Here is a 24241-nt window from a genome sequence, read left to right as displayed (position 1 = left end):
TCCAAATGCAGGATGGAAAACACTGTTTGTAGTGTAACACTCAAGTGGACAGCTAATTAGTCAGTCATTAGTCTGCCAAACATTTCATTGCATCTTTTGTTCAGTAAATGAATTATCAATTTTATCCAAACAAGTTCATTTAGCCTACTATTTAAATTTATAAGTGATTTTTTTTTCTTAAACGACAGGCTTAAAGTTTTTTGTCATACCTTGACAATTTTAAATTATCAATTACAGAATTATCAATTTGCATAATTTGATTGCATCTCCATTGACATTGCAACAAATTCTATTTAGCATTTTCCAGTGAAAACATTCAAGTACATAATTAAATAAAGCTTAAATAAATAAGCACTACACCAAACACACACATGGAATATAATTTTAAAAGTACAAAAAGCTCTTAAAAGGATACAATAGAGTGTATCTATCGCCTGTCAGTGGTTAAACTATTAAAAGAAATTGTATTTTACTGACTAATAAAAATACCAGTTTTCATATACAGTGTGATAACTTTAAGCTTTAGTGCGTAACTTTTTGATATTGATGAACGTCTGTTACATTCAAGCCATTGCCAAATGAGTTGCTACAAAGCTAATTGTGGGGTGGGTGGGGGGAGGGGGCGGTGCACGGTCACAGAAGGTTTGTATCACGTGGACGCGCCGACAGTGTTGTTGTCATTACTTGGAATTCCTCATGGGGGCAGCAGAAACTACGCACTATAGCTTTAAGGAAGCAACACTGTAAGTCAGTCGAATAGTAAATCACAGCTACTGAAAAGGAATGCAAAGAAATGTCTTTTGAAACTTGAATGGGGAATTTTAAACCCTAATTGTCCGTTACACATGGATTTGGCTGGCCGCTCGTTCACACAGCTATGATACATGTCACCATCACTGGCATCCTTCAGTGTTATTGTATGTTTATTTTTTTACTTGATCAACTTGGTGTGTATTTGTACAGTTTAATGTATTACAGATGACCTCAATCATGAAGTTTAATATGACCCACAAACTTGTGACTGTCAAATTAGTCTTACTTTTTTTATTCAAAGACCAATATCTGCCCAATATACTATACTGGTTCAGTTTATCAAAGCTCTAGTTTTTAGTCACTCTGGGAGGTGCAGGAGGTTATATTTAGATAATTATATCTCCAGGCAAGACAGAAGAACATCTAAACTATTAAGTCTAGTCTGGATGTGATTCACCGCTGATTGTAATATCCTTCATTTCAACCCTATCGCTTAGGTGCTTATTGCTCTACGTTGTTTTAATGCCTTGTAAAACAAAGTGCTATCTTTGTGCTGTGACTTAGGGGACTTTCACACCTGCCTCGTCTGGTCCGGACCTTTGGACTTTTCAGTTTGATCCGAACCAAAATTACAGGTGTGAAACCTTCCCCGGACCACGGTCCGGACCAAACGGCCGAAATTTGGTCCGACCAAAAGTGGTATCCGGATCAAACTGACACACTGACCGAACCATGGTCTGGTTCGTTTAGGGTGAAAGCATTTTTTGGATGGTTCGGACCAAATTCAGGAAACTGGCAGGCTATCATTGTGTTATAAGACCGTGGAAGCTCCTTTTTAAGGAATAGCTTAGCTCTCTGCTATCAGAGCTTAGAATACATCAGCAGTTTACTTGTTAAGTGGTAGTAAATGTCTGAATAAATGCTGCAGAAAGAAAGTTCCCATGTCTTGCTTCTGAACATCGCAACAAAACAAAAAAAGCCGCAGCAGTAGGGGAGAGCAGCAGTCGTAGGACGTAGTTTTGTTACGTATAGATCTTTAGTGTGCTTGCATAACTGCAGCGTGAAATCAAAACTTACCGGATCAAATGCAAAAAAACATGAACCTTGGTCTGGACCTTGGTTCGGACTTTCAGGTGTGAAAGCCCCCTAAAAAGTCATATTTTCAATCAGTGTGTGACTGAGGGATGGGTGTGTGTGCTTGCATGGTTTTGGGTATTAATTTACGTACGTTACTGCACTTTTACCTTGCTTTTCTTCCATGTACACACCTGTCTTTTTGAACTCTTGGTTTATCTTTTACATCGTGCAACTGACCTTTGGGACAATACCACTCCTAAAAGGAAGGCAGCTGTACAAAGAAATCCCAAATGCATACAGTCACACTTGCATGTATGCACACTGACACAGTGACCACCCATTCCTCATAATAATGCATGTACATTAAAAATTAGACATTGAAGCTGCTCTGCACCACAGCCAGTGGTGCTCAATGATATAAACTATTTTGCTAGGTGTGACATGTTTTACACGTTGACATAAACATCTTCGTTCCAGAGATAATTACCATGTCTGTCTGGGCTCTGGGAAGGTTTTTTTTTTCTCATATTAGTGTTTATTTGTTTGTGTAAATGGTGGTTGTGTTATTTAGTTTCTTCGACAATGGAGAAAATATCAACCTAAATCTTGGAAGCTAAGAGTTACAGTGTTACTCTTATAGATACAGAATGGCTCTCTATGTATTTTTAAGTTTGCACGCAGGAAAGTCATCAAATGATAGTAAAAACAGGCATTTCGGGCATTTTATAATATACTGTAAAATTAGACTCATGTAAAACCCAAAGACCATATGGCCTGATGTTCTGCTAACAATCGGAACCATTAAACCACCTGCTCTTGAAAAACAGCTGCACAAAGGCAGGAAAACCTGTGAGCTTTGTTAGTGTAAGATGGTCCCAATAATTTTGTACAACGTTTATATTGTTTCATTGAAAAGGAGCTATTCAGAATATTTTGTTTACTATTGAGTAACCTGGGAACAATGGTTATCACTATTACTGGCAGCTTTTGTTGAAAGCGATCAAGCGTGCCATTAATAGAGGCAATCATTTCTTTTGAGTGCAAGTTACCACACGTCAGAGATAATTATTTTCTGATATAGTGCCTTTTGAAGCAAATGATTTTCTAAGAATTGTGATCATAGTAAGTGGCATACCTTGGATTCTTCATCTTTTACAGTCTTGTTTGACTTCTTTTACTACTTTGTTTTTAATAATACTTGATGTGTTCTGTGTTGACTAATTGCCATGCATTTGATCATAGAAAATGCACACCTGTATTTGCAACGTATCAGCAAGTTATTAACATGTATAGTGTCACCCATGTCGATATCAGTAGATCATTAAAACAATAAAAACGAAAGCTGTTTTGAGTTGCCTTCAGTTTTGTTAAGACTCATCTTTAACAGACATCCCATATTGTCTTATCTCTTCTTTTTTCTCTGGCCACCATTCAGATTGGTGTACAAAAATCTTGTAACTGATGAATACCTATAGAAGGCGTTTCCATTAAAACAGAATGTACATACAGTATATTAACAGTGGGATTTTTCAGACATTATATGTATGTAGTCTCCGCTCACCCATAGGTTTCTGAAGAGCCAGAATGAAGATGAAAGTTGCCAGCTCCCGGTGGCCATGTTGGCAGTGCCTGACTTTTCCTGCTCCCAGCTAATCCAAATATGGGCTAATAGGTGGAGCTGAGGCAGGCCAAATGAAGCCTGGCTTAAAGCTACCAAGCTAGTGAAGGCTAACAAGCTAGCATATTATCTCTCATTTAATCCTAGCCTTTCTGATGGGAGACCAATTGACCTTTTTCACAGCAGACATGTTGACACGTCATAGTAGGAAAAGAACAGGTGTATTCAAAACCATTAATGATGGCTGCATTCCACTTAGGAGAGGCCCTGGTATTGTGCATGCTGACTCACTGAAATAGCTTACTGGGACACTTGATGGAATTGAGTCATCATTAAGGTTATCAATTTCAGCTGTGCTTTTCCTACTATGACAAGTCAAAAATGTCTGCTGTGAAAAAGGTCCATAGCATCAATAGAGGATCTTTATAATTGATGGATTGCAGTTGGACTGCTAACTATACTGCCTCATTCCATTGATAACCTTCACTAACAATTAAATTATAATCATAACTTAAAGTACAGAGTGGGAGTAGGTGAGTGGGACTTTATCTAAGTAATGTGATAATCTTTTGAAAGTTTAGAAAATTGTTTTTATCAAGAAAATGTCATCTTAAAAAGGGTATTTGCATGATTTACAGGCATTAATCTGCTTGTCGCTGCTGGTCGCTGCTTGTTTGTGCCAAGTCATTTTTATACAGCCTCTGCACATGTGGCCCTTTTTTTCTTTTTACTACCACTGACTCCACGTAACATCAGTCCCTGCCCATCTGAATATTTTCATTGCAGCAGTATTTAAACCTCCAATCCAAGGTCTCTCTCATCCTCACTCTGCAGCAGATTATTCTTCAACTCCTTCCTCACTTTCTGACACTCAAAATGGCCACAGTTGGTAAGGTAGGTACATATTTAAATATGGGAGTACTCTTTTGTTTCTTTCTTTTTGGCATTTGACTTCATTTCACAGTGTACAGTGACTGAAAATGTGGGGACAGAGAAGGGTATGACATGCAACAAAGGTCCCCGAGGCTGGAATCTAACCCGGGACGTTGTGTTAATGTGGCATGTGCTGTAACCACTCTGCTACCAAGGCTCTCCATATTATGAGACTCATAGGTAATGTTTTCATAATGTGGATGGGTGGAATATGCCATTTGATGCCTGTCGATGTCTTTCGGTGCTAGCATGTGAAGTGTTAATGTAGTTCTCTTTGCACATGCATGTTTATTTCACTCAAATTGACTTAGAATTGTTATTTTTACTGCAATAAACAATGTATAATAAAATACAATTCTCTTTGTCCTTTTGTCCCCTCTGCCTCAGTGAAATATTGCACGACCTTGGCACATAGTTTGAAACTCTCCAGACAGTTTTGCTTAACTGGATATTGGCAAAGATGAGGGGGTAGTAAGCCAAAAAAGATCATGGTAGAAGACCAAGAATTTTCTGCAGCTGCACAATGGAATTAAAATAATGACCAAAGAACCGTAATTTATCAAGTGTGGCAACAACAGATTTACTCAGGGATAGTAAATATGCTTTTCTCATTCGTCATTTTGCCAACAATTAATTATACTTTTCTAATAAAATGCATGTTTGCCAAACAACTTGTGTGGACTTTCAACTGTTGCTTTTTATGTGATGTTTGCTTTTTTCCGGAGCCGCTGTTTCCGAGAAACCACTGCACCCATGTTTGCTATGATGATCATTTGCATGGTAGCATGAGCTATAACTTAATATGGCGCCTCTAGATGATTGTTGGCCTTGAATCATTGTACAGAGGATAGTAACATTTCATCTATGTCTCTACTTGGCATAGTAAAATGCAGAGTTTGAAGGGTTTCCTGAAACTGCCATTAAACCTTTCCGGAAGCATCCTAGTATATTTTAACTGTGGTAGCACCCATTAATGTGAGTATGTAATGCTGGAGTCAATGCCCTTTAGGTAATCAAGTGCAAGGCAGCAGTGGCGTGGGAGCCCAACAAGCCTTTGGTGATTGAGGAGATTGAGGTAGCCCCGCCCCAAGCCAACGAGGTCCGCATCAAGGTGAGAGACATCCACTTTCAAGACTTGCATGTACACACACAGGGATGTCTTGCTGCATTACTGAAGTTTTTTAGGACTTCACTAACGGTAAATCCTTTAGTGACATCATAAAACTAAAGTCTTCATCTGGATGTGCAGTGGAGGGAGTGAAGGATGGAGCTCCACTTGTGTTCATACCTGGTACAGCACTAAAACTTCACTTTAAGTGCTTTTTTTTTTTTTTTTTTGGTCAGACAACTTTAATAGCCAGAACCATAAAAGTAAATGTATACAAGTACTTACTAAAGTCAAAGGTTTTAAGTTAAGTAATGGGTTTTCCTAGAGCTTAGAGCAGTTACAGTTGCTTTGCTATGAATTTAATTGGGAATGCAACTTTAAAAGACAAATACCCAACGGTTCCAAAGAATCGAGCATCAGTGTTTTCATTGTATGCTTGTCTTCGGCACAGATTGTTGCAACTGGAGTGTGCCACACGGACCTGTATCATCTGTTTGAAGGTATGCATAAAGATGGTTTCCCAGCAGTCCTTGGCCATGAGGGAGCTGGCATCGTAGAGAGCGTCGGGCCTGGAGTCATTGAATTTCAACCAGGTCAGTTAAAGCTTACAACCTCAACAAATCCTAATTTGTCTAACAGCTAATGTGTCAAACTTTGTGGCAGCAATATGAGTAACAGCCAATGGGTACAGCAATGCATATTTGTGCCATTCATCCCGGCAAACCTGTTTTACATTTGATTTGTTGTTTTGTACGTTGGCCTATAATTCCTTGGCATGGCAACATTGTCTTTGAATTTCAGGAGACAAGGTGATTCCTCTATTCATCTACCAGTGTAGAGAATGTCGCTTCTGTAAAAGTCCCAAAACCAACCAGTGTGAGAAAGGATGGTGAGTTTTTCTTTGTATTCCCATCTCTTTTAATTTAGAATGTGTTCATAGGTTCATAGACCCATTTCAGGGCTCATTAACATTTAATGCACTATGTCTCCATCTATGTCATAGTGCTCACTATGTCAGTGGAGCGACTTTAGGTGGTGTCTGACGATGACACAGAACAGATTGTTTGGGTCTTTGGTTTTTCATTTTTTGGCATATTGCTAAAAATGGAAAACCAAAGACCCTCTAATAGAACACGAGCAATGGGAAAACTTGAGTCTGAACTTGTATTTTCATTTCAATAAATTCTCTATTCAGGGCTGCTGATCGTTATGATGTGATGGCATCAGCAGAATCCAGGTTTACCTGTAAGGGGAAGAAGATTCTGCAGTTTATGGGAACTAGTACCTTCTCTGAGTACACTGTGGTTAACCAGATGGCTGTGGCGAAAATCGACCCCACTGCCCCTCTGGACAAAGTCTGTCTCCTTGGATGTGGGGTCTGCACAGGATATGGAGCCGCGGTTAATACTGCTAAGGTGTGTATATGTCATGTTAAACATCATTGAAAAGAAAACATACCAACTGCCAGTGGCACCACAGTACACACCACAGTAAGGAGGAATACATGTTTTAAGAATTAAGAAGTCCAACCTAAAGAGCCACGTTAACCAAAGTCTGTTGTACTCTAGGTGGAACCGGGCTCCACATGTGCTGTGTTTGGCCTTGGAGCTGTGGGTTTGGCTGCAGTCATGGGCTGCAAGGCTGCAGGAGCCAAGAAGATTATCGCTGTTGACATCAATCCAGAGAAGTTTGAGAAGGCCAAGGTGTTTGGAGCGACAGACTTCCTGAACCCCAAGGATCACAGCAAACCCATCAGCCAAGTGCTGTCTAAGATGACTAACGGAGGAGTGGACTTCTCTCTGGAATGTGTTGGGAATGTGGGAGTCATGGTGAATAACTATTAATGCACACTTTATCTGAGCTGCAGATTTGAAACCCTGTGGTTACAAGCCCACTGAGTTTGTGCTGTTTCTCCATCTAGCGCAGTGCCTTGGAGTCCTGTGTGAAAGGTTGGGGTGTCAGTGTGCTGGTTGGCTGGACGGACTTGTACGACGTTGCTACCCGACCCATTCAGCTCATCGCTGGACGCACATGGAAGGGCTCCCTGTTTGGAGGTATGACGCATGTCAATCATATATAGCCATCCCCAGTAACTAATGGCACTACTATAACTGTCACAGGTTGTCATTTTTGATTGGTTGTCAATTTCAAGAGGGGAGATCTTAATTGTAATAATACCGCAAAAGTCAGTCAACCTCATATGGGTTTCGGGTAAGGCTTGCATCCTTTTTTCTTGTTGACTGAAAACCAAAGGCATTTCTCGTATGTATGGCCCGTTAGTGGCTGGTACAGCCATGAGGCTCAGTAGTAATTAAATCCCCTCATTTTACCACCACAACCTGTGCCGTGACAGTAACCAAAAGGCTGTAGGCTTGATCTCTGCAATAGTTCAACCGGTATTATTTTATTTGCTCTTATTTGATAATGTGTGTTCTCTGTGGCTCAGGATTTAAGAGTAAGGATGGCGTGCCTCAGATGGTTAAAGCCTACCTGGACAAGAAGGTGAAGTTGGATGAGTTCGTCACTCACAACATGACTTTGGCCCAGGTCAATGATGCCATTGAACTGATGAAGCATGGCGAATGGTACATTTACAAGCCTATACTTGCTTCACCATTCAAGATGTAATAACCAGCATCACAGCTGGTTATTACAGATGAAACAATAATCCGTGCAAGTCCTCTAATTTCTGTTTTGTTTTTTCTCCACAGCATCCGGACAGTCCTGAGCGTTTCTCCACAATAACAACATTGTGTTGCTTTCAATGACACAAAAATCATTTAATGACCTAAAGCTACGCTGAACTGAATCCCAATGCAATATTCATACACACAATATAATGCACATAATATAGCGATATATCAAATTACGAACACTAAACATGCCTGACCGTGAACACGCAACACTATACAGTGGATTACGCGCAGTTTGTGAGAATCATGAGCAATGTTTTAACTGTATTAAAGTCCAACTGTAATCAAATTGTATTTTTTGTCTGCTACAGCTATTTGTCCTGTGTTCTCCTTTTGAGGGGAAAAAAAAAATTGAGAAATGTATGTTTGGCAGAGTCAGGCTAGCAGTCTTTATGCTATGCAGCTACATATTTGCTGTACAAACAGGAATGGTTTTGATCTTATGTAACTCAGCAAGAAAGTGGACTAGCATATTTCCCAATATGTTGAACTATTCCTTTAAAGCCTGTTCCCCAACTTTTCTTTTAAGAAGTTAATAAATCTTTATCTAATTATAGGGTCCGTGTACTTGGCGGCCAACGGATTTTCGTTTTAAAAGGAAAAAAACAAAAACGAAAAACAGCCAGTTTCCCAATTACCATTAGTAAATAGGAAAACAAAAAAACGGAAAACAACCCATTATTCGTTTTTTGTTTTGATATTAAAAAACGGAAAACGAAAAACAATCTCGTTATCCGATTTTCTTTGATGTATTTGTAGATGGAACTCGGAAATTAAAATACGTGTGTATGAATCTTATTCCTTTGTCAGTACCCGATCCGTACCGCCTGTAAAATCCGTTCTGTGCACTGCCTGATCAGTTCTACGCTTGCGCGAACACCGGCAAACTTCACAGCTCTATGCACGCATTGGCGTAAGGATGTTTGGACATTCCCGGTTACCGGAAGAAAACATTAGACCGTGACAGTAGACCGTTATGATGGCAAAGATGAAGTTTACAAGGTGTTTGCTGGAGTTGCCTAAAGTATCTGTTAATGATATACGGAGCGTCGTCTGGCCATCCAGTACAACACCATGTAGCAAATTAAATAAAGGCTTCAAATTTTACGTTTCATCATTTCTTTGCAACTTTGAAGGTAATTTGCTAACGCTAGCTAGCCTGAGCTAGAAGCCTTGCTTTGGTGTTTTAAGTCATGACTCCGTCCTGCTTCAGGTTAATCATGCTTTTAATAAAGTTTAAGCATGTGTATACCTCTCACTTCATGTGTTTGTACTTTTATGAAAGTATCAGGTAAAAACAGGGCTACAAATGAGATCTCTGTGAGAGACCAGCTAACTCCTAGCAAACTATTATGTAGCTCAATGCTGGACATTTCACCCCTAATTCCGGTCACTTTACTGTATTTGTATTTGTTTAGTATTTGGTTTAGAAGCCTTTATTGGTGATTTTTACGGTACAAAGTCCTGCTACATACGTAAATAGCTAGCTATATGCTCCGCTATGTCGCGTTAGCATGCAGCTACAATAGTTAGCTATGAGTATGCTAACGTTAGATTGTAGTGGAACGAAGCAGCACTTTCTAACGTCAAAAATCACAGATAAAGGCTTCTGAACCAAACACTACACAATCGGACATGTTTCAGCAGGAATGTGACCCGGAATTGGGGAGAATTTAACAACATTGCCAGCTAAGATGACCGTTAGCATGTAGCTACTATAGTGTTTACTGCCGTTGGCATATAGCTACTATAGTGGTGTACAGCAATGGTGGCTGGGAGAGCTGTCATCCCATCTTCAAAAGGACACTAATGTACGTTTACACTTCATCGCATTAATAATAGACAGTCTATGGTTATTAGTCAAGACGAAGTATTAAAGGTAAAAACATTAACGTAAACACAACAACGATGTCGCTACACGGTTTTGGATCAGTGACAAGTTTCGAATGTTTGTAGCTATGACTATTGTATAATAAAGATTTAATAAAAAAAAGATTTAATAAAAAAGTTGTAATGTTTGGTCGTAAAGTGTTAATGTGTTCTCTTAATACATCCATGGTTGACACATGGTACAAACATAGACTGTAAATCGCACATGGACATTGTTAGTTAATTATGCGCATGCACAGAACGGATCTTACAGGCGGTACTGGCCAATAAATGCTATTGAAGGGCAGGTCTTGGTGTGGCGGGAGTAACTTCCGGGTCACGAAAAAATACCAATGCAAAATTAAGGAATACGACTTATACACACGTATTTTAATTTCCGAGTTCCATCTACAAATACATCAAAGACAATCGGATAACGAGATTGTTTTTCGTTTTCTAATATCAAAACAAAAAACGAATAATGGGTTGTTTTCCGTTTTTTGTTTTCCTATTTACTAATGGTAATTGGGAAACTGGCCGTTTTTCGTTTTTGTTTTTTTCCTTTCTAAACGAAAATCCGTTGGCCACCAAGTACACGGACCCTTAAAGCCTGGTGGTAAATAAAAAATAAATAAAGATTACAGTTGTGGTGGTTGGTGCTTGTTTATTGCACACCAAGTATCTGCACATCTGAATGTCAAACTGTTGTATACTTCCACTACAGCCTACAGTGTATATCTTGAGGCCAGAGTCTCTTGTGGTCTCCTCCTCCCTCCTGTTGTGCAGCTGCACTCCTTACTCGCTTGATTACTCCTATCTTGGCAGCAACAATGGCCACAGCTGGTAAGGTAAGTGTAACCTAATATGGGAGTGCTCATATTTATGTGGTGTTTTTTTTTCTTCTTTTTTGGAATATGTGCATGCATATTTCCTATGTCACATGATATGTTTGACAAACCTGTGTAAATGCACACTAACACTAACAAGTGGGGTGCTCTACACAATAATGAAACAAACCATCCAAAAGCAATTAAACAAGTATCTCATTAAAATAGTTATAATTTATTGCATAAATACACAGTATGAGGCTGATTCAGTAGTTGGAGTGTGGCTGGGTCACAACACTATAAATAAGCATTTCAATGCTTTCCTGTGCAGTATTTTCTGCATATCATATGTTACATATCATATGTAATGGCTACGTTTTGTGGTTGTTTAACCTTAAAATACCCTGTCTTTCTGTCTCTTACTTTCTATCTCTGTCACTCACCTCTGTCTGAGTGAAATATCTCATTTCCTGATTTGACCTGGCACACACAGTTTGAAACTATCCAATCTGTTTTATGTAACTGTTGATATTGGCAAAGCTAAGGGGATAATAAAGCCGATCAACTTTCCACAGTGGATTAAATAAATACTTACGAATACGTGGACTACTCCTGAATTCAAGAGGAACCACTTGATTTATCAAATCTGAAACAACTGATTTACTCAGTGGTTTACTTGCTTACCCTACATTCAGTTTTACTGATAAAAATATATAACTCACGTGGACTTTAGACTGTTGCTTATCATGTTTGCTTTTACCAGGAGGCTATAGGCTGTATCAGAGAGATTGAAACCACTTGCTGTTAACATAAATAAGTAATAAAGTAATACATTATAGCCTTGACTTATAGCACAAAGGATTGCAACATTCTCCCTGGTCTTGTTAATATAGCATGTTGCCCTTTACAGTAAATGTTAGAAGCTGACAATATGTTGCTTTACCTATCTCAGTCTTCACTCAGAGCAATGGATTGAGTATATTAAAGGTTGTGGCACTGTGGCTCTTTTTGGAAACCCTTCTTAATATGGTTTAACAGTCCCCAGTAGTATTTGTCATATCTCATGCTGAAAAATCCCATGGCGTGTCAATACCCTGTAGGTCATCAAGTGCAAGGCAGCAGTGGCGTGGGAGCCCAACAAGCCTTTGGTGATTGAGGAGATTGAGGTAGCCCCGCCCCAAGCCAACGAGGTCCGCATCAAGGTGAGAGACGTCTACTATCAGAACACACACGTATACACACACAGTTCAAGTTCTAGTAAGTTCATTGTCATGTACACAACAATTACAATGAAGCAGTTGTTGGCAATGGAGTTCTTAGATCTCAGGCTTCCTCCAACTCTCCCAGATATATAAGCCTATATAAAAATGTACCGTAGAAAGAAAAATAACATCAGTGGAACAAAATCTGAATAGAATCTAAAACATCAGAATCTAAGACAACAGGTTGGCTCTTTGCAGTGGTTAAAGCCAAGAGCAAAGCTGTTTTAAGAGAGACGAACGTCATTCCTGACTCCACCACCTTAGGCACAAAGGCTGGGTTGGGCCGCAAACAGACTTTAGAGAGCCCTGGGGCAAACTGCAGACAGGTAGGGCGAATAGACCAAGCCTGTAAGTCACTTACGCGCTTTACAGTGGTTAAAGCCAAGAGCAAAGCTGTTTGAAGAGAGACAAACTTCATCCCTACTGTCTCCATAGGCTCAAACAGGTGATAAGAGAGGGCGTCCAACACGCCCCTTTCATAAAACGACAAACTAAGGGATGTTGCCCCGCCGGCTTATCCCCAAAACCCACATGACAAGCTGAGACAGCAGCTAAGTACACCTTAATTGTCGAAAAAGCCTTCCTTTTATCGATCAGGTACTGCTGAAACACAGCAGGTCCACCACAGAACACTGAAAAGGGATGGTATCCCTATGTTCGCACCACTCCTCAAAAACCTACCACTTTCCACTTTAAAGAGAGCGGGTGGATCCCTTGCACTCTGAATGGTGTCAATGACCTGCTCTGGCCTGCTCTGATGCATTCAGGTTCCACCTCTCACGGGCCTAACATGGGGGTCTATGAGGATTGACTCCAGGGTGGAGAATGTGTTAACCAATGACTGGGTCTGTGTATTTGTTAATGTTGTTGTCCTGAAACATATGACAAGGCAAGTGTTGCTAGAAATGTTGAACCCACTGAGAGTGACCACTCTGATTAGATTGGCCCCTTACTTGTCTTTGTGGGGGTTTTTTTATTATTTGGTTCCTGTCTTTGGTGCAGGTTGTGGCGACTGCTGTGTGCCATACGGACCTGCACCACCTTTTGGAGAGTATGTCTAAAGACGGCTTCCCTGTAGTCCTCGGGCATGAGGCAGCCGGCATCGTAGAGAGCGTCGGTTCTGGAGTCACTGAATTTCAGCCAGGTCAGTTTCAAATGTTACAACATTTTGGAATAGATGGTTATTTGCTTTTCTTTCCAAGAGTGGGATGAGATGATTGATTTGTTTCATTACTGTCTGTTGAGTACGGAGCTGGGACATGTTTAACTTAGCTAAGCTTTGTGTAAATACTGTGACCAATACGGTTGGCCTTTGTTCTTTTGAAAGATAATTTTTTTGGTCATTTCTAGACAGGACAGCTGTAGACAGGAAAAGGGGGTGAGAGAGAGAGGAAATGACACGCAGCATAGGGCTGCAGGTGTTGTTTGACCCATCCACCATCCCGACCTACCTCCTTAAGTGGATTTTCAGTCTTTCAAACTTGCTACCGTCGCTCTTCATAGTAGGTTATCTTACAGCGCTACGGTTGAGCTGCTGCTCTGCCTGATGCATCCCATATAGACGCTAAAGGGTGCAGTATCTGACGCTGAGAGCCACTGACCAAGCGTTAGTATTTGACGAATTGGGAACGACAACGGGTTGCCCAAGCATGTCTTCGCAGTGGGTGACAGGTGTCGTGTCACAAACTGATCATGCGCCAAAAACTGATTGTTGTCTACCCTACATGCAAATGATGAAATTAATTGTACACAAACGCATTAGATGAACGCTCAGGCTCTTGGGCTCTCCAGCACATTATTTTGTTGCCAGCAGCACACATATCTCCGGCCGTTCTGCATGCTGTAGCCTCTGACCTGGGCTGCCTTCTTCCTCCGCCCGGGCCACATCGCTACCTGGATGTGTGACAGCTAGACGAAAAAAAAGGGGACACGCCAAATCTCTAGATGAGCCGCGCCTGTTTGAACCGCGCTTATATTTAAAGTTGTGGGAAATAAATCCTCAGAACCAAGCAATTGGCCCATTCCGAAAAGGCACACGCCCCAAATGGGCACTGCACTAGTTAACAGAAATGCACAAAAAAGAATTTGGTATTAATTGATGTAATGAAGTGTATGAGGGATGTAAACTGAAGCCTATGTGTGCCATTTAACCAATATTTCTTTTTACACCATTCTAAATGTTGGCCTTCGATTAATGTCACATTGCAACATTGTTTTTGTCTTTCAGGAGACAAGGTTATCCCTTTATTCATCTCCCAGTGTGGAGAATGTCGCTTCTGTAAGAGTCCAAAGACCAACCAGTGTGAGAAAGGATGGTGAGTTCTTCTTTGTCTTCCCATCTCTTTTAATTTAGAATGTGTTCTGGATGGTGAGCTCAATAAGCACTCATCATCCCTTCATTTGCTCTTCATTCTCTAGTTTTCATTTCATTCTTCTTGGGTGTGTTCATACAGTTATAGACAAACATTTTATTCAACATCTCCACATCGGTTTAGCAACTTTAGGAGACAGATAGTTCAGATCCTTGTTTGTTGGCTTGTTTTTTTTTTCTTCATTTTAAGCATATTATTCAGTAAGCCCTCTAATAGGACAAAAGCAGCACTCACATTTTGTTTTAGGATTTCTACATCAAAAGAATCTTTTTTTTATTTTTACAAATATTTGTTGCACTCTCTAAAAGAACAGGAGCAATGCAAACATTGAGTCTTAAGTTTATCCATTATAATACAATCTCTATTCACGTGTTGGGTCTTTTTTCTTTTTCATTTTTTGGCGTATTGCTCACTTTAACAAATAGTAGTTGCACCCTCTAATGGGACAGGAGCACTCCTAACTCCTTTTATTTATTTATTCTCTATTCAGGGCTGCTACTGGTCATGATGTGATGGCATCATCAAACTACAGGCTTACCTGTAAGGGGAAGAAGATTCTGCAGTTTGCGGGAACCAGTACCTTCTCTGAGTACACTGTGGTTAACCAGATGGCTGTGGCGAAGATCGACCCCACTGCCCCTCTGGACAAAGTCTGTCTCCTTGGATGTGGGGTCTGCACAGGATATGGAGCTGCGGTTAATACTGCTAAGGTGTGTTTGACTGTTGCAGAAAGCTTACATCATTATTTTAGATTGCAACAATGGAATGAAGCATTTTGTGTTTTTATGACATAAAAGACTTTTCAATTCAAATTCTTGTCAGATTGGAAAGCCTCTAAAAGAGTAACCGATCTTTCATTACGGGACAGAAAACCTTCCCATTGGTTATTACTGTATGGAGCATTAAAAAGTCAATCGAAAGGGCCGTGTTGACCAAAGTCTGTTGTACTCTAGGTGGAACCGGGCTCCACATGTGCTGTGTTTGGCCTTGGAGCTGTGGGTTTGGCTGCAGTCATGGGCTGCAAGGCTGCAGGAGCCAAGAAGATTATCGCTGTTGACATCAATCCAGAGAAGTTTGAGAAGGCCAAGGTGTTTGGTGCGACTGACTTTGTGAACCCCAAGGATCACAGTAAACCCATCAGCCAAGTGCTGTCTGAGATGACCAATGGAGGAGTGGACTTCTCTCTGGAATGTGTTGGGAATGTGGGAGTCATGGTAGGGAGATTCGATTTAATCTGGTTCAGGAATATAGTCCAAAGGTGTTACCTAGCTTTATACCAATCAAAGTCACCTGAGCTCACTTACTCTTTTTAAGCAGTAGTTAGGTTACCCAGCCCACATCTCCTCAGCTAATCCAGAGATTTGGACCAGCACCCTTCTGGTTACAAGCCTTGTGCTGTTTCTCCATCTAGCGCAGTGCCTTGGAGTCCTGTGTTCAAGGTTGGGGTGTCAGCGTGATTGTTGGCTGGACGAACTTAGAAGACTGTTCTACCCGACCCATTCAGCTCATCGCTGGACGCACATGGAAGGGCTCTGTGTTTGGAGGTGAGACAAATGTGACCATTACCACTGACAAATGAATCTCTGGTAACTACATGGCTGTGCGCTTATGTTCTGCAACTCTCTATCTGTATTCTGCATATGACTCTATGCTCTTATTTTATGGCTTAGGCTTTAAGGGTAAGTATGGTGTTCCTCAGCTGGTTGAAGCCTACCTGGACAAGAAGGTGAAGGTGGATGAGTTCATCACTCACAACATGACTTTGGACCAAGTCAATGATGCTATTGAACTGATGAAGCAAGGCAAATGGTAGACTTACACTCCTATACTTTCTCCACCATTCATGACTCAACTACAACACAGATAAATGCAGTGCAAACAGTTGCACGACTGCTCATTTGTCTTGTTCCACAGCATCCGGACGGTCCTGCATGTTTCTCCACAATAAGAACATTGTGGTCCAAAGTCCGTGGACCCCAGGAGGATTAGCTGTGCTTAAAGGCACAGTGAATGGGGATCATATAATACACTAAAGTAATTAAATAATTCAACAAAGTCTCAACATATGACAGATAATACATTGCACACAATGAAGAGGAATTTCAAATGATGCATGCTATACATGACTGACTTTGAATACTCAATAGTGTTCCATGGATTATGTGGGATCTGTAGTGTTCGCATATGGAAAAAGCTAAACGTGCGTTTATAAAGCTAAATAAATGGTCTAAACAAATGGGTCTGTGGCTTCCTTGTGATTTTGTTTTGTTGTATGTCATTGGTGTCCAAATTATCTTATTACTCAAGTGTGTATTGCATTGTGTGTAGTGTGACAAAAGGGCTTTCTGGGGATTTTTCTTTTTATCCAATTGCTGATAAAATAATTTTTTAAATGTGCTTCTTTGGCTCTCATGCAGCTGACCTCTCTCTGTCTGTCGGTCACCACTCTGTTAGTCTGGATCCACGGAAGTACATTTTCAGGATAACTGCACGATGTCCTTCACCGTCCGATCTCTGTGTGTTGTCATTGTCAAACTTCCTTTGCTTGGGGAAATAACAACAAACTTCGAGCTAGCAAGCTTCACGCTGGAAATGTCAATTTTCGAAGAACATTTGGTCCTTTTGGGGAATGATTGTATTACTATGGATGAAATACACACGTCGATACACTAGTAAGAGCAAATTAGATTTAACCATGTATCCTGCTAATTTAAATAACTCACGTTACTGTATGTCTTGAACAGTTAACTTCATTTAATACTGTATGTGGTGTTTTCTTTTACAGGGTGCAAATATTCCACCAAAACAAGTTCCTTCCCGAGACCATTTTGCAGTGCCACCATCGCTGTGTCAGGAGCCAAGACGAATATGATTGGTTTAAAGAAATGCAACAACCCAGAGCATTTTTTTTCTCCTATCCCATAATGTATGTGTGGTGTAGCCAGACCTTACTCCACAGTGCTGTGAAATAAGGCATGCATACCCGACCCGAGCACGACGGGTCCCGACGGGTCTCTATGGTACCCGATGGGCTGGACCGGGTTCGGACAGATATTTATAAATTGTGGTTGGATTCGGGTCGGGTTCGGTCACATCAGCGCGATAAGGCATTTGTTGTAAAATGGTGCTATGGCTCCTTTAAGAGAGCTCAGTGTGTGTGTAAAGTGGGCAGAATAGAGATAGAGAAAGAGGAAGCAGACGTGTAGATGCGACCGGAGCAGAGTTGGTGGGATAAGTTTAAGTTTTGTACACAGTGTGTACGGTGTTCGAAATAAACCCCAGACTGAAAGCCAAGTTCATTCATTTGCTCACCAGAAACGGGATTTTAACCCTGACGTTATTCATTTTATAACGTCGGCCCTGGAGGTAACGAGTCTCCCCTGGTTTTCTGGCCACGGTCGGAAAAAAAGCAATCAGGAAAGGTTAACGCATTGAACATTTTAAATTAAACATCTTATTAACGTGCGCTCATCTGTTGATATTTCCAAATGCCTTCCTACAGTTGCTTAATAAAAGTGGGCTTTCCACACAAACAAACGTAGCCTACATGTGTCATTAGTATGAGTAACAAATGAGATATTAACTGTGTCGGGCTCAGGTCGTGCTCTGATACAAATTTCTTAATGCCTGTTGGGCTCGGGCTGGGTTCGGTCACGGCTCTGTCGGACGCGGGCCGGGCAGAAAAATTCGGCCCTATCCGGACTCTACTGTGAAGATAGGTCTGGCAATGCGAGACTACCACTCTGTAGTCTCACTCAATGTCCCGACCAGAGTGGGTACATTTGTAGTCTATATCCACAACGTTCCACTTCCGGGATTGCTCCGGTGCCGCCGGAAATTCTGATTGATTTATAAGGGATTATGGTTAACTACTCCTCAGATCTCTGCAGGGTAAATCCAGACAGCTAGCTAGACTATCTGTCCAATCTGAGTTTTCTGTTGCATGACAGAACGTACATCTTTGAACGTACACATGTTCCACCCAAACAAGTTCTTTCCCAAGGTTATTTTGCAGAGAAGCCGTTGGTCCGTATGGTGCTTAGCACTACCCAAGACGATTGTGATTGGTTTAAAGAAATGCCAATAAACCAGAGCACGTTTTTCTCCCATCCCGGAATACTTCTTCCGCAGCGCAGTGGAGGAAGGTCTGGCAATGCGAGACTAATGAATTTGTGACTCACGCTCGGACCTTTGAGAAATCCCATGAAAACCTAGTGTGTCATGTCCCGCTCTGCTTTGAGGTTGTTTTCTTTGGTTCTTGTCATTTATTCTTAGTTTTCTGTTGTATTTTCAAATACTCTCCTCTTTCTCAGTTCAGATAACTTCGCTTCCTGCCTTTTTCCCACCTGTATGATTGTCCGCCCCGCCCTGATCGGTTTCACCTGTCCCTCGTTATCTCCGTTCTTTCCTTTTGTATTTAGTCTTTGTGCTCCCCTTGTGTCAGTTTTGGTCGCTGGTATTCCTTGTTAGATGTTCTCCCTGTGTTCATCTTGCCATCTTTGTTCTCAGTACATTTTTTCCTTTGTTCTTTGATTTACTTCAGCCTGCTCCTTCAGTTTAGTTGCCTGTCTGTTTCCTCTCTGCAACCAGCTTTTGCATGAAAGTTCACCTTTGGTTCTACCATCCTGCCTGCTTGGTGTTGTGCATTTGGGTTCTCTTTTTGAACATGTCATAGGACTCTAAAAGTTGGTATTTCACCCAGGAGCGGGGGCTTACGTCTCGTGTCACACAGTGTTGCAAAACTGTAACCTCTCTCTTGGCCAGTTTCTTGTGGCGCCATCTTTTTTTTCCATATTGTTAAAATTGGTTTAATGGTGCTCCATGTGACTTCTGAAGGTAATTTGGGAGGACCAGATCTTATTTAGGGGCTTGTCTTTTTGTTCACTTCACCAATTTTCACAAGTCTGTGTAGGTCCATTACATAAAATCCAGATAAGTTAAAGGTTAACGCAAGAAAATGCAAGGTTTGAACCCAGCTATCATACAGGGGCACATAATGAGCACGTACTGGACAGAGCAAACTAGTCATGCATTTCCTACAATGAGTGCTTTGTGCCTCTGAATTGAAGCCAGGTTGTTACACAAGCATTTACTTGTACACTGAACAAAAATGTGTAGGTGTAGATTTAGAACAATCATTCTTCAGTTTTTCCAAATTTCTAGAAGTAGATATTTTTCACATGTACAAACATCTTACCCTTTTAAAAAAATAAATAAATATATATATATATATATATATATATATATATATATATATATATATATATATATATATATATATAACATTTAAAGGAGTTTGATTCAGGGCTCATTTTACACTGATAAATGGCTCTGCTCACATTCTCATATGTACACTTGTAATAACTTGTAGACACTTGTTCTGATAAGTTAAATCTTAAATCACTATCTCTAATTAATGAGCTCATTTACATACACATACATGTATCCTTTTCCCAGGATACAAGAGTGTTGACAGTGTTCCCAAACTGGTGGAGTACATAAACAAGAAGCTCAGATGTGTCTACATGTCTTTTTAACGGGTATGGACTGTCCTGCTATGAATGCTTTTGTGTAATGAGCACACTGCACCAAATTCCTAGCAACTTAGTTGCATGGCAATAAAGTATTGAATCTTAACATTGTGACTCACTCTGCCCTTTTAAGATCACGAATGGTCATGATCTCGTGCATGTTGTAAGCCTCGATTTAAGATACATTTTAAAGTTGTTTGTTACGTTAACGTGCGTCATGATTTAGTGTCTCTTTGGGTTTTGTCTGTTAAAGGCGTTGTGCGTCACTGCTGCCCTCTGTTGAGGACAAAGTTGAGATGTGGTAAGACGTGTGAGAAAGGATTTCAGAATAATTTGCACCGAGAGTTCTTTCTTCAAATAGGAGTACTAATTCAGTCAATAATGTATTTTAAGCCTCAAAAAAATCAATCCCAATTTTTTTTCTTTTAGCATTTGCGTCATCCTTCAGTTCTAGATTCAGAGGAGCCCAGGAAACCATGATCTTATTCTATGTTTACCCTGCTCAGCTCAATAAATACACTTCAATTCCGTGTTCGAGTGTTTTTATTTGAACAATACACAGTCAGACACCTCTTTGATCTGGATTCTGCCCCTGAAGGAACACACACATACAGTACACAGAGAACACTGTGTGAAGGAAACAGAGGAACCAAAACAAGATTATTCAGAAATATTCTTTGATCAAGACCGGATGAATAATAAGGTAGTACAACCACAAACAACTAAATGGCATCAGTGTTGGAAGGTTGTTAATCGATGAGGATTTTTGAGTGGCTCTTTTCAATAGCAGCTTGAACATCAAGGCCTGATGAAGTTGTGAAAAAGCGTGTTCAAGACACTGCAGATAAAGTAAAACTAGCCTGCTGAAACACTTGCAAAAGAGAACAAGGCTGGTTTTAGTGTGGTCTATTTCATAATGTCTTTCACTTTAAACGTGACTCTCCAAGCTTGGGTGATGCAGTTTCATTTCCAAAATGTACTGTAGACTTAGACTTGAGAGAATTACTACAACGCCTTGTACTCAGCTACGTCAGACTGAGTTAGGCGAAACGTGAACGGCCATGTTTCCCAACAGCTTAGTGCATGCTCTGTAGCTGAAAAAAGCTATTGTTTCTCTTGTGGTGAAGACCGGTCTACTGTCTGTGAGGCAAACATATTAAGGATTCCTTTACAAGGACAATGAGGGCACATAATATTGAAATGGACAGCATGCCTTTTAGCTAGATGGGGTTATGGAGTTAATTTCCATTCCATTCCATTCCATTTTAGTGGGTATGAGGTGAGGTTTCTGCATTGTGAGGACTGAGCATGTGTAGCCTCGCTTTGCCAGACCCTCCTCCAAAGCGCTGAAGGAGGGTCTGGCTACTCCACATAGCACTCAGGGATGGGAGGAAAAGGTGCTCTGGTTTAATGGCATTTCTTTAAACCAATCAGAATTGTCATGGGCGGTGCTAAACTCCGCACAGAGCCGGTGCAAAATAGTCGTGCGAGAGAAAACTCCGATTGGACAGAAAGTCTAGCTAGCTGTCCCAATTTACCCTGCAGAGATCTGAGGAGCAGTTAACAATAGTCCTCATAAATCCATCGAATTTCCGACGGATTTCCTGCAGCACCGGAGCAATCCCGGAAGTGGAACCCGAAGGATATAGACTACAGCATGTGTGATGTGATTTTGCACTTTGTATGCAAGGACAGCAGCGTGTCTCTTTAAGGCCCCCTCCAGAAAAAAAGCCCAGTCTGCTCTGATTGGTCAGCGTTTAGGGGTCTCCATTGTGCTCAGTTCTCGCCAACTCTGTACCGCCAGGAATGACTGTAACCCAGCATAGCAGCACTTTCTACAAGGAAAAATCATAAACAACATCTGCAACCAAGATTAGAGACCCTATGAAGAAATTTGGCATGGGTTGACGGCACCTTGAGAAGAGTAGAAAAAACTGTTGGAAGTGGAGTGTTCAGGATGGTCTGAAATCTGATGTTTTTTGCTGATTTATTTTACATAAGTTTAGCACATTATTTGAAACTTTGGTCATGTTTAATATGAACATCTGACATTGTAACATTATAGGTCTCCTTTAAAAGGCGGGCGCCTGGGTAGAGTACACACCCATATCAAAGAGTATAGAAGTACCAAGAGGCGAAACTCAATAGAACGTTGTTGCGTTCAGTCCAACATGGCAGAGCTGCAGCTTGCAATGGAACGTTCTAAAGAGTGCAGAGTTTCGCCTCTTGGTACTTCTATACTCTTCGCCCATATGCAGAGGCTCAGTCCTTGCCGCAGCAGCCGCGGGTTCGGTTCTGACCTGCGGCCCTTTGCTGCATTTCATCCCCCTTCTGTCTACCCTTTCAAGTCTAAGCTGTCCTATCAACAATAAAGGCCTAAAAATGCCAAAACAAATCATCTTCAACACTGTTTAAATCTCCGCAGGTTTATTTAAATTACCGCCAACTTCTGACCATGCATGAATTATCTTCTACTGGTCACGGCAGACAAAATACTTCATTGGCAAAGCTTTGAATAATCATGCTTATGGGCCGATAGAATCACGCATGTTTATAGAAGCAGAGAAATTGTCATTGTAACTTCATGAAGTTGAAGGTTTACCGATATATTCACACTAGTGGTAGCTTAAACTAATAGTGTCCAAATCAAATCTCAAATGCAGTTTAGACCATCATTGTACTCCAGAGTTTAAAAATGCATTAAAGCTCACAGACACCCACAGGTACCCAGATAGTCATTTCTATTAATAAAAGCATTGTAAATTAAACCACTTTTGGGATTAAGATAACCAATCTATCCAAGGACAGACTCACCCACACAGAGCTACAGAAGAGTCATTTATTACTCCATTAGAATAAATACAAAGATGGCAGAGAAACGGTGATCACATTAGTCCTCTGCAAATAGAAAGAATGAATGCTGCTCACACCAGGAAAATCTGCACGTCAAGGTAAATGGTGAATGTCGAGATAAAGGGGAAACATCAGTCAACGTGCTTTGAGAAATCCAGCATGTTTTAATTCCTAGATTCACATATTAAGGCTGCTACACCAGGGCTATTGGACACTAAAAGAGTATTCCTCAAAGCAGGATTAACAAGCTTAGCACTTGAACGATTTCGTGCTCATTGTTGTTATTCTCATTCTGGATATTTACTGTATGTAGATGCTCTGTGGTTGCGTCATAATTTTCCTAGCAACCATGGCTGACATAATCAACTGGAAAACTGACGGTGCACTAATAATAGACACATTTAGTATATAAGGAGTTAAGAGTGCTTCCACTGGACACGTCACCAGGATAATAAGACAGTGATAGGTTGCCCTGGTACTGTGATGACTACCCAACAGGCCGGTATGAAGCAATACATCTTTCAAAACCAGTGCAGAAATTTTCCAAACATTTTGGAAATATGCTAAATTTGCATTCTTGCCAAGAGTTAGATGATAAGATTAATACAACTCTCATATCGGACCATCACATATTAAGCGACAGCCAGGAGAGGTTAGCTTAGCTCAGCTTTCCATAGGATAAAGACTGGAAACAGGGAAACGGCTTTTTTCAAAAGCCAGGCTAGCTGTTTCCCCCTGCTTCCGGTCTTTAAGCTAATCTAAGCTAACGACTCTCTGGTTGTAGCTACATATTGAAGAGACAGCTATGACAACGGTATTGATCTTCTCATCTAACTCTGGCCAAGAAAGCTACTATGTGGATAGCCTAAAATAAAAAACTACTCGTTTAAATATGCTAGACTGATAACTGATAGATAGTTTTTTTTGTTGCCTGAAATCTAAACTTAAATTATTATTTTCTATCTAGTGTTGTTTTTTTTTTTTTTTTTATAATCTAAAATACGTTTTGAGTTGCTAGTTGTTAAGGTTGTGAGACTCGTTGACCCAGTTTTGTCTCTAGTATTGCTGATTCTTTTCAGTTCATCTCTGGGAAAGTCATATGAAATCTGATTATGTTAGCAGAGGTTGAGAGAAAAGAAACAAAGCATGGCGTACCAGTTGGATTTGCCCTGAGCACCACACACCACAGACAACAACTAGCCAGCCAGTAAAATCTCTGGGTGACATGAGCTAGAGTTCAAAACAGGCCTGATGTCAAGCCCGACCGCTAAGCAAAACCAAATCTCATAAATATGTTTATAATTTCCTTCAGAGGATACAGTTTTCACTAATAAAGCGATCCACG

At 40.7% G+C, this 24241-nt stretch overlaps 2 protein-coding genes and 1 long non-coding RNA gene across 4 annotated transcripts; all 3 read left to right on the top strand.

Moving 5' to 3' along the window:
- The first annotated feature begins 237 nt into the window (after positions 1–237).
- On the top strand, positions 238–21546 carry LOC116042449. The gene is made up of 3 exons (XR_004103229.1): positions 238–1759; positions 17734–17738; positions 21535–21546. It is a non-coding gene; the product is annotated as an uncharacterized LOC116042449 (long non-coding RNA).
- LOC116042446 (alcohol dehydrogenase 1) lies at positions 4217–8521 on the top strand. 2 transcript variants are annotated; one of them, XM_031288600.1, is made up of 10 exons: positions 4217–4342; positions 5391–5492; positions 5941–6082; positions 6291–6378; positions 6685–6904; positions 7058–7318; positions 7411–7543; positions 7936–8074; positions 8201–8270; positions 8336–8521. In XM_031288600.1, exons 1-9 carry the CDS (start codon positions 4325–4327, stop codon positions 8232–8234), a joined length of 1137 nt encoding a protein of 378 aa, XP_031144460.1. In that variant the 5' UTR covers positions 4217–4324; the 3' UTR covers positions 8235–8270; positions 8336–8521. The 2 variants fall into 2 exon arrangements, with proteins under 2 accessions (XP_031144460.1, XP_031144459.1); XM_031288599.2 differs by having other exon boundaries at positions 4218–4342; positions 8201–8521.
- Positions 10742–16752, top strand: LOC116042447 (alcohol dehydrogenase 1-like). Its single transcript, XM_031288601.2, has 9 exons — positions 10742–10899; positions 11979–12080; positions 13143–13284; positions 14368–14455; positions 15003–15222; positions 15466–15726; positions 15924–16056; positions 16183–16321; positions 16427–16752. The coding sequence occupies exons 1-9, from the start codon at positions 10882–10884 to the stop codon at positions 16458–16460; spliced, it is 1137 nt and encodes a 378-aa protein (XP_031144461.1). The 5' UTR covers positions 10742–10881; the 3' UTR covers positions 16461–16752.
- Positions 21547–24241: the final 2695 nt, after the last annotated feature.

Source organism: Sander lucioperca, chromosome 18 (assembly GCF_008315115.2).
Source record: "Sander lucioperca isolate FBNREF2018 chromosome 18, SLUC_FBN_1.2, whole genome shotgun sequence".
Taxonomy (NCBI): domain Eukaryota; kingdom Metazoa; phylum Chordata; class Actinopteri; order Perciformes; family Percidae; genus Sander; species Sander lucioperca.
This window is presented reverse-complemented; position numbering and strand designations above follow the sequence as displayed.

What these genes read in the sequence shown, in the direction of transcription:
- LOC116042446 (XM_031288600.1), top strand. An exon ending in AGTCATTGAATTTCAACCAG is followed by an intron (nt 6,083 to 6,290) that starts GTCAGTTAAAGC and finishes TTTGAATTTCAG; the next exon opens with GAGACAAGGTGATTCCTCTA. An exon ending in TTGGGAATGTGGGAGTCATG is followed by an intron (nt 7,319 to 7,410) that starts GTGAATAACTAT and finishes TTCTCCATCTAG; the next exon opens with CGCAGTGCCTTGGAGTCCTG.
- LOC116042447 (XM_031288601.2), top strand. An exon ending in AGTCACTGAATTTCAGCCAG is followed by an intron (nt 13,285 to 14,367) that starts GTCAGTTTCAAA and finishes TTTGTCTTTCAG; the next exon opens with GAGACAAGGTTATCCCTTTA. An exon ending in AACCAGTGTGAGAAAGGATG is followed by an intron (nt 14,456 to 15,002) that starts GTGAGTTCTTCT and finishes TTCTCTATTCAG; the next exon opens with GGCTGCTACTGGTCATGATG.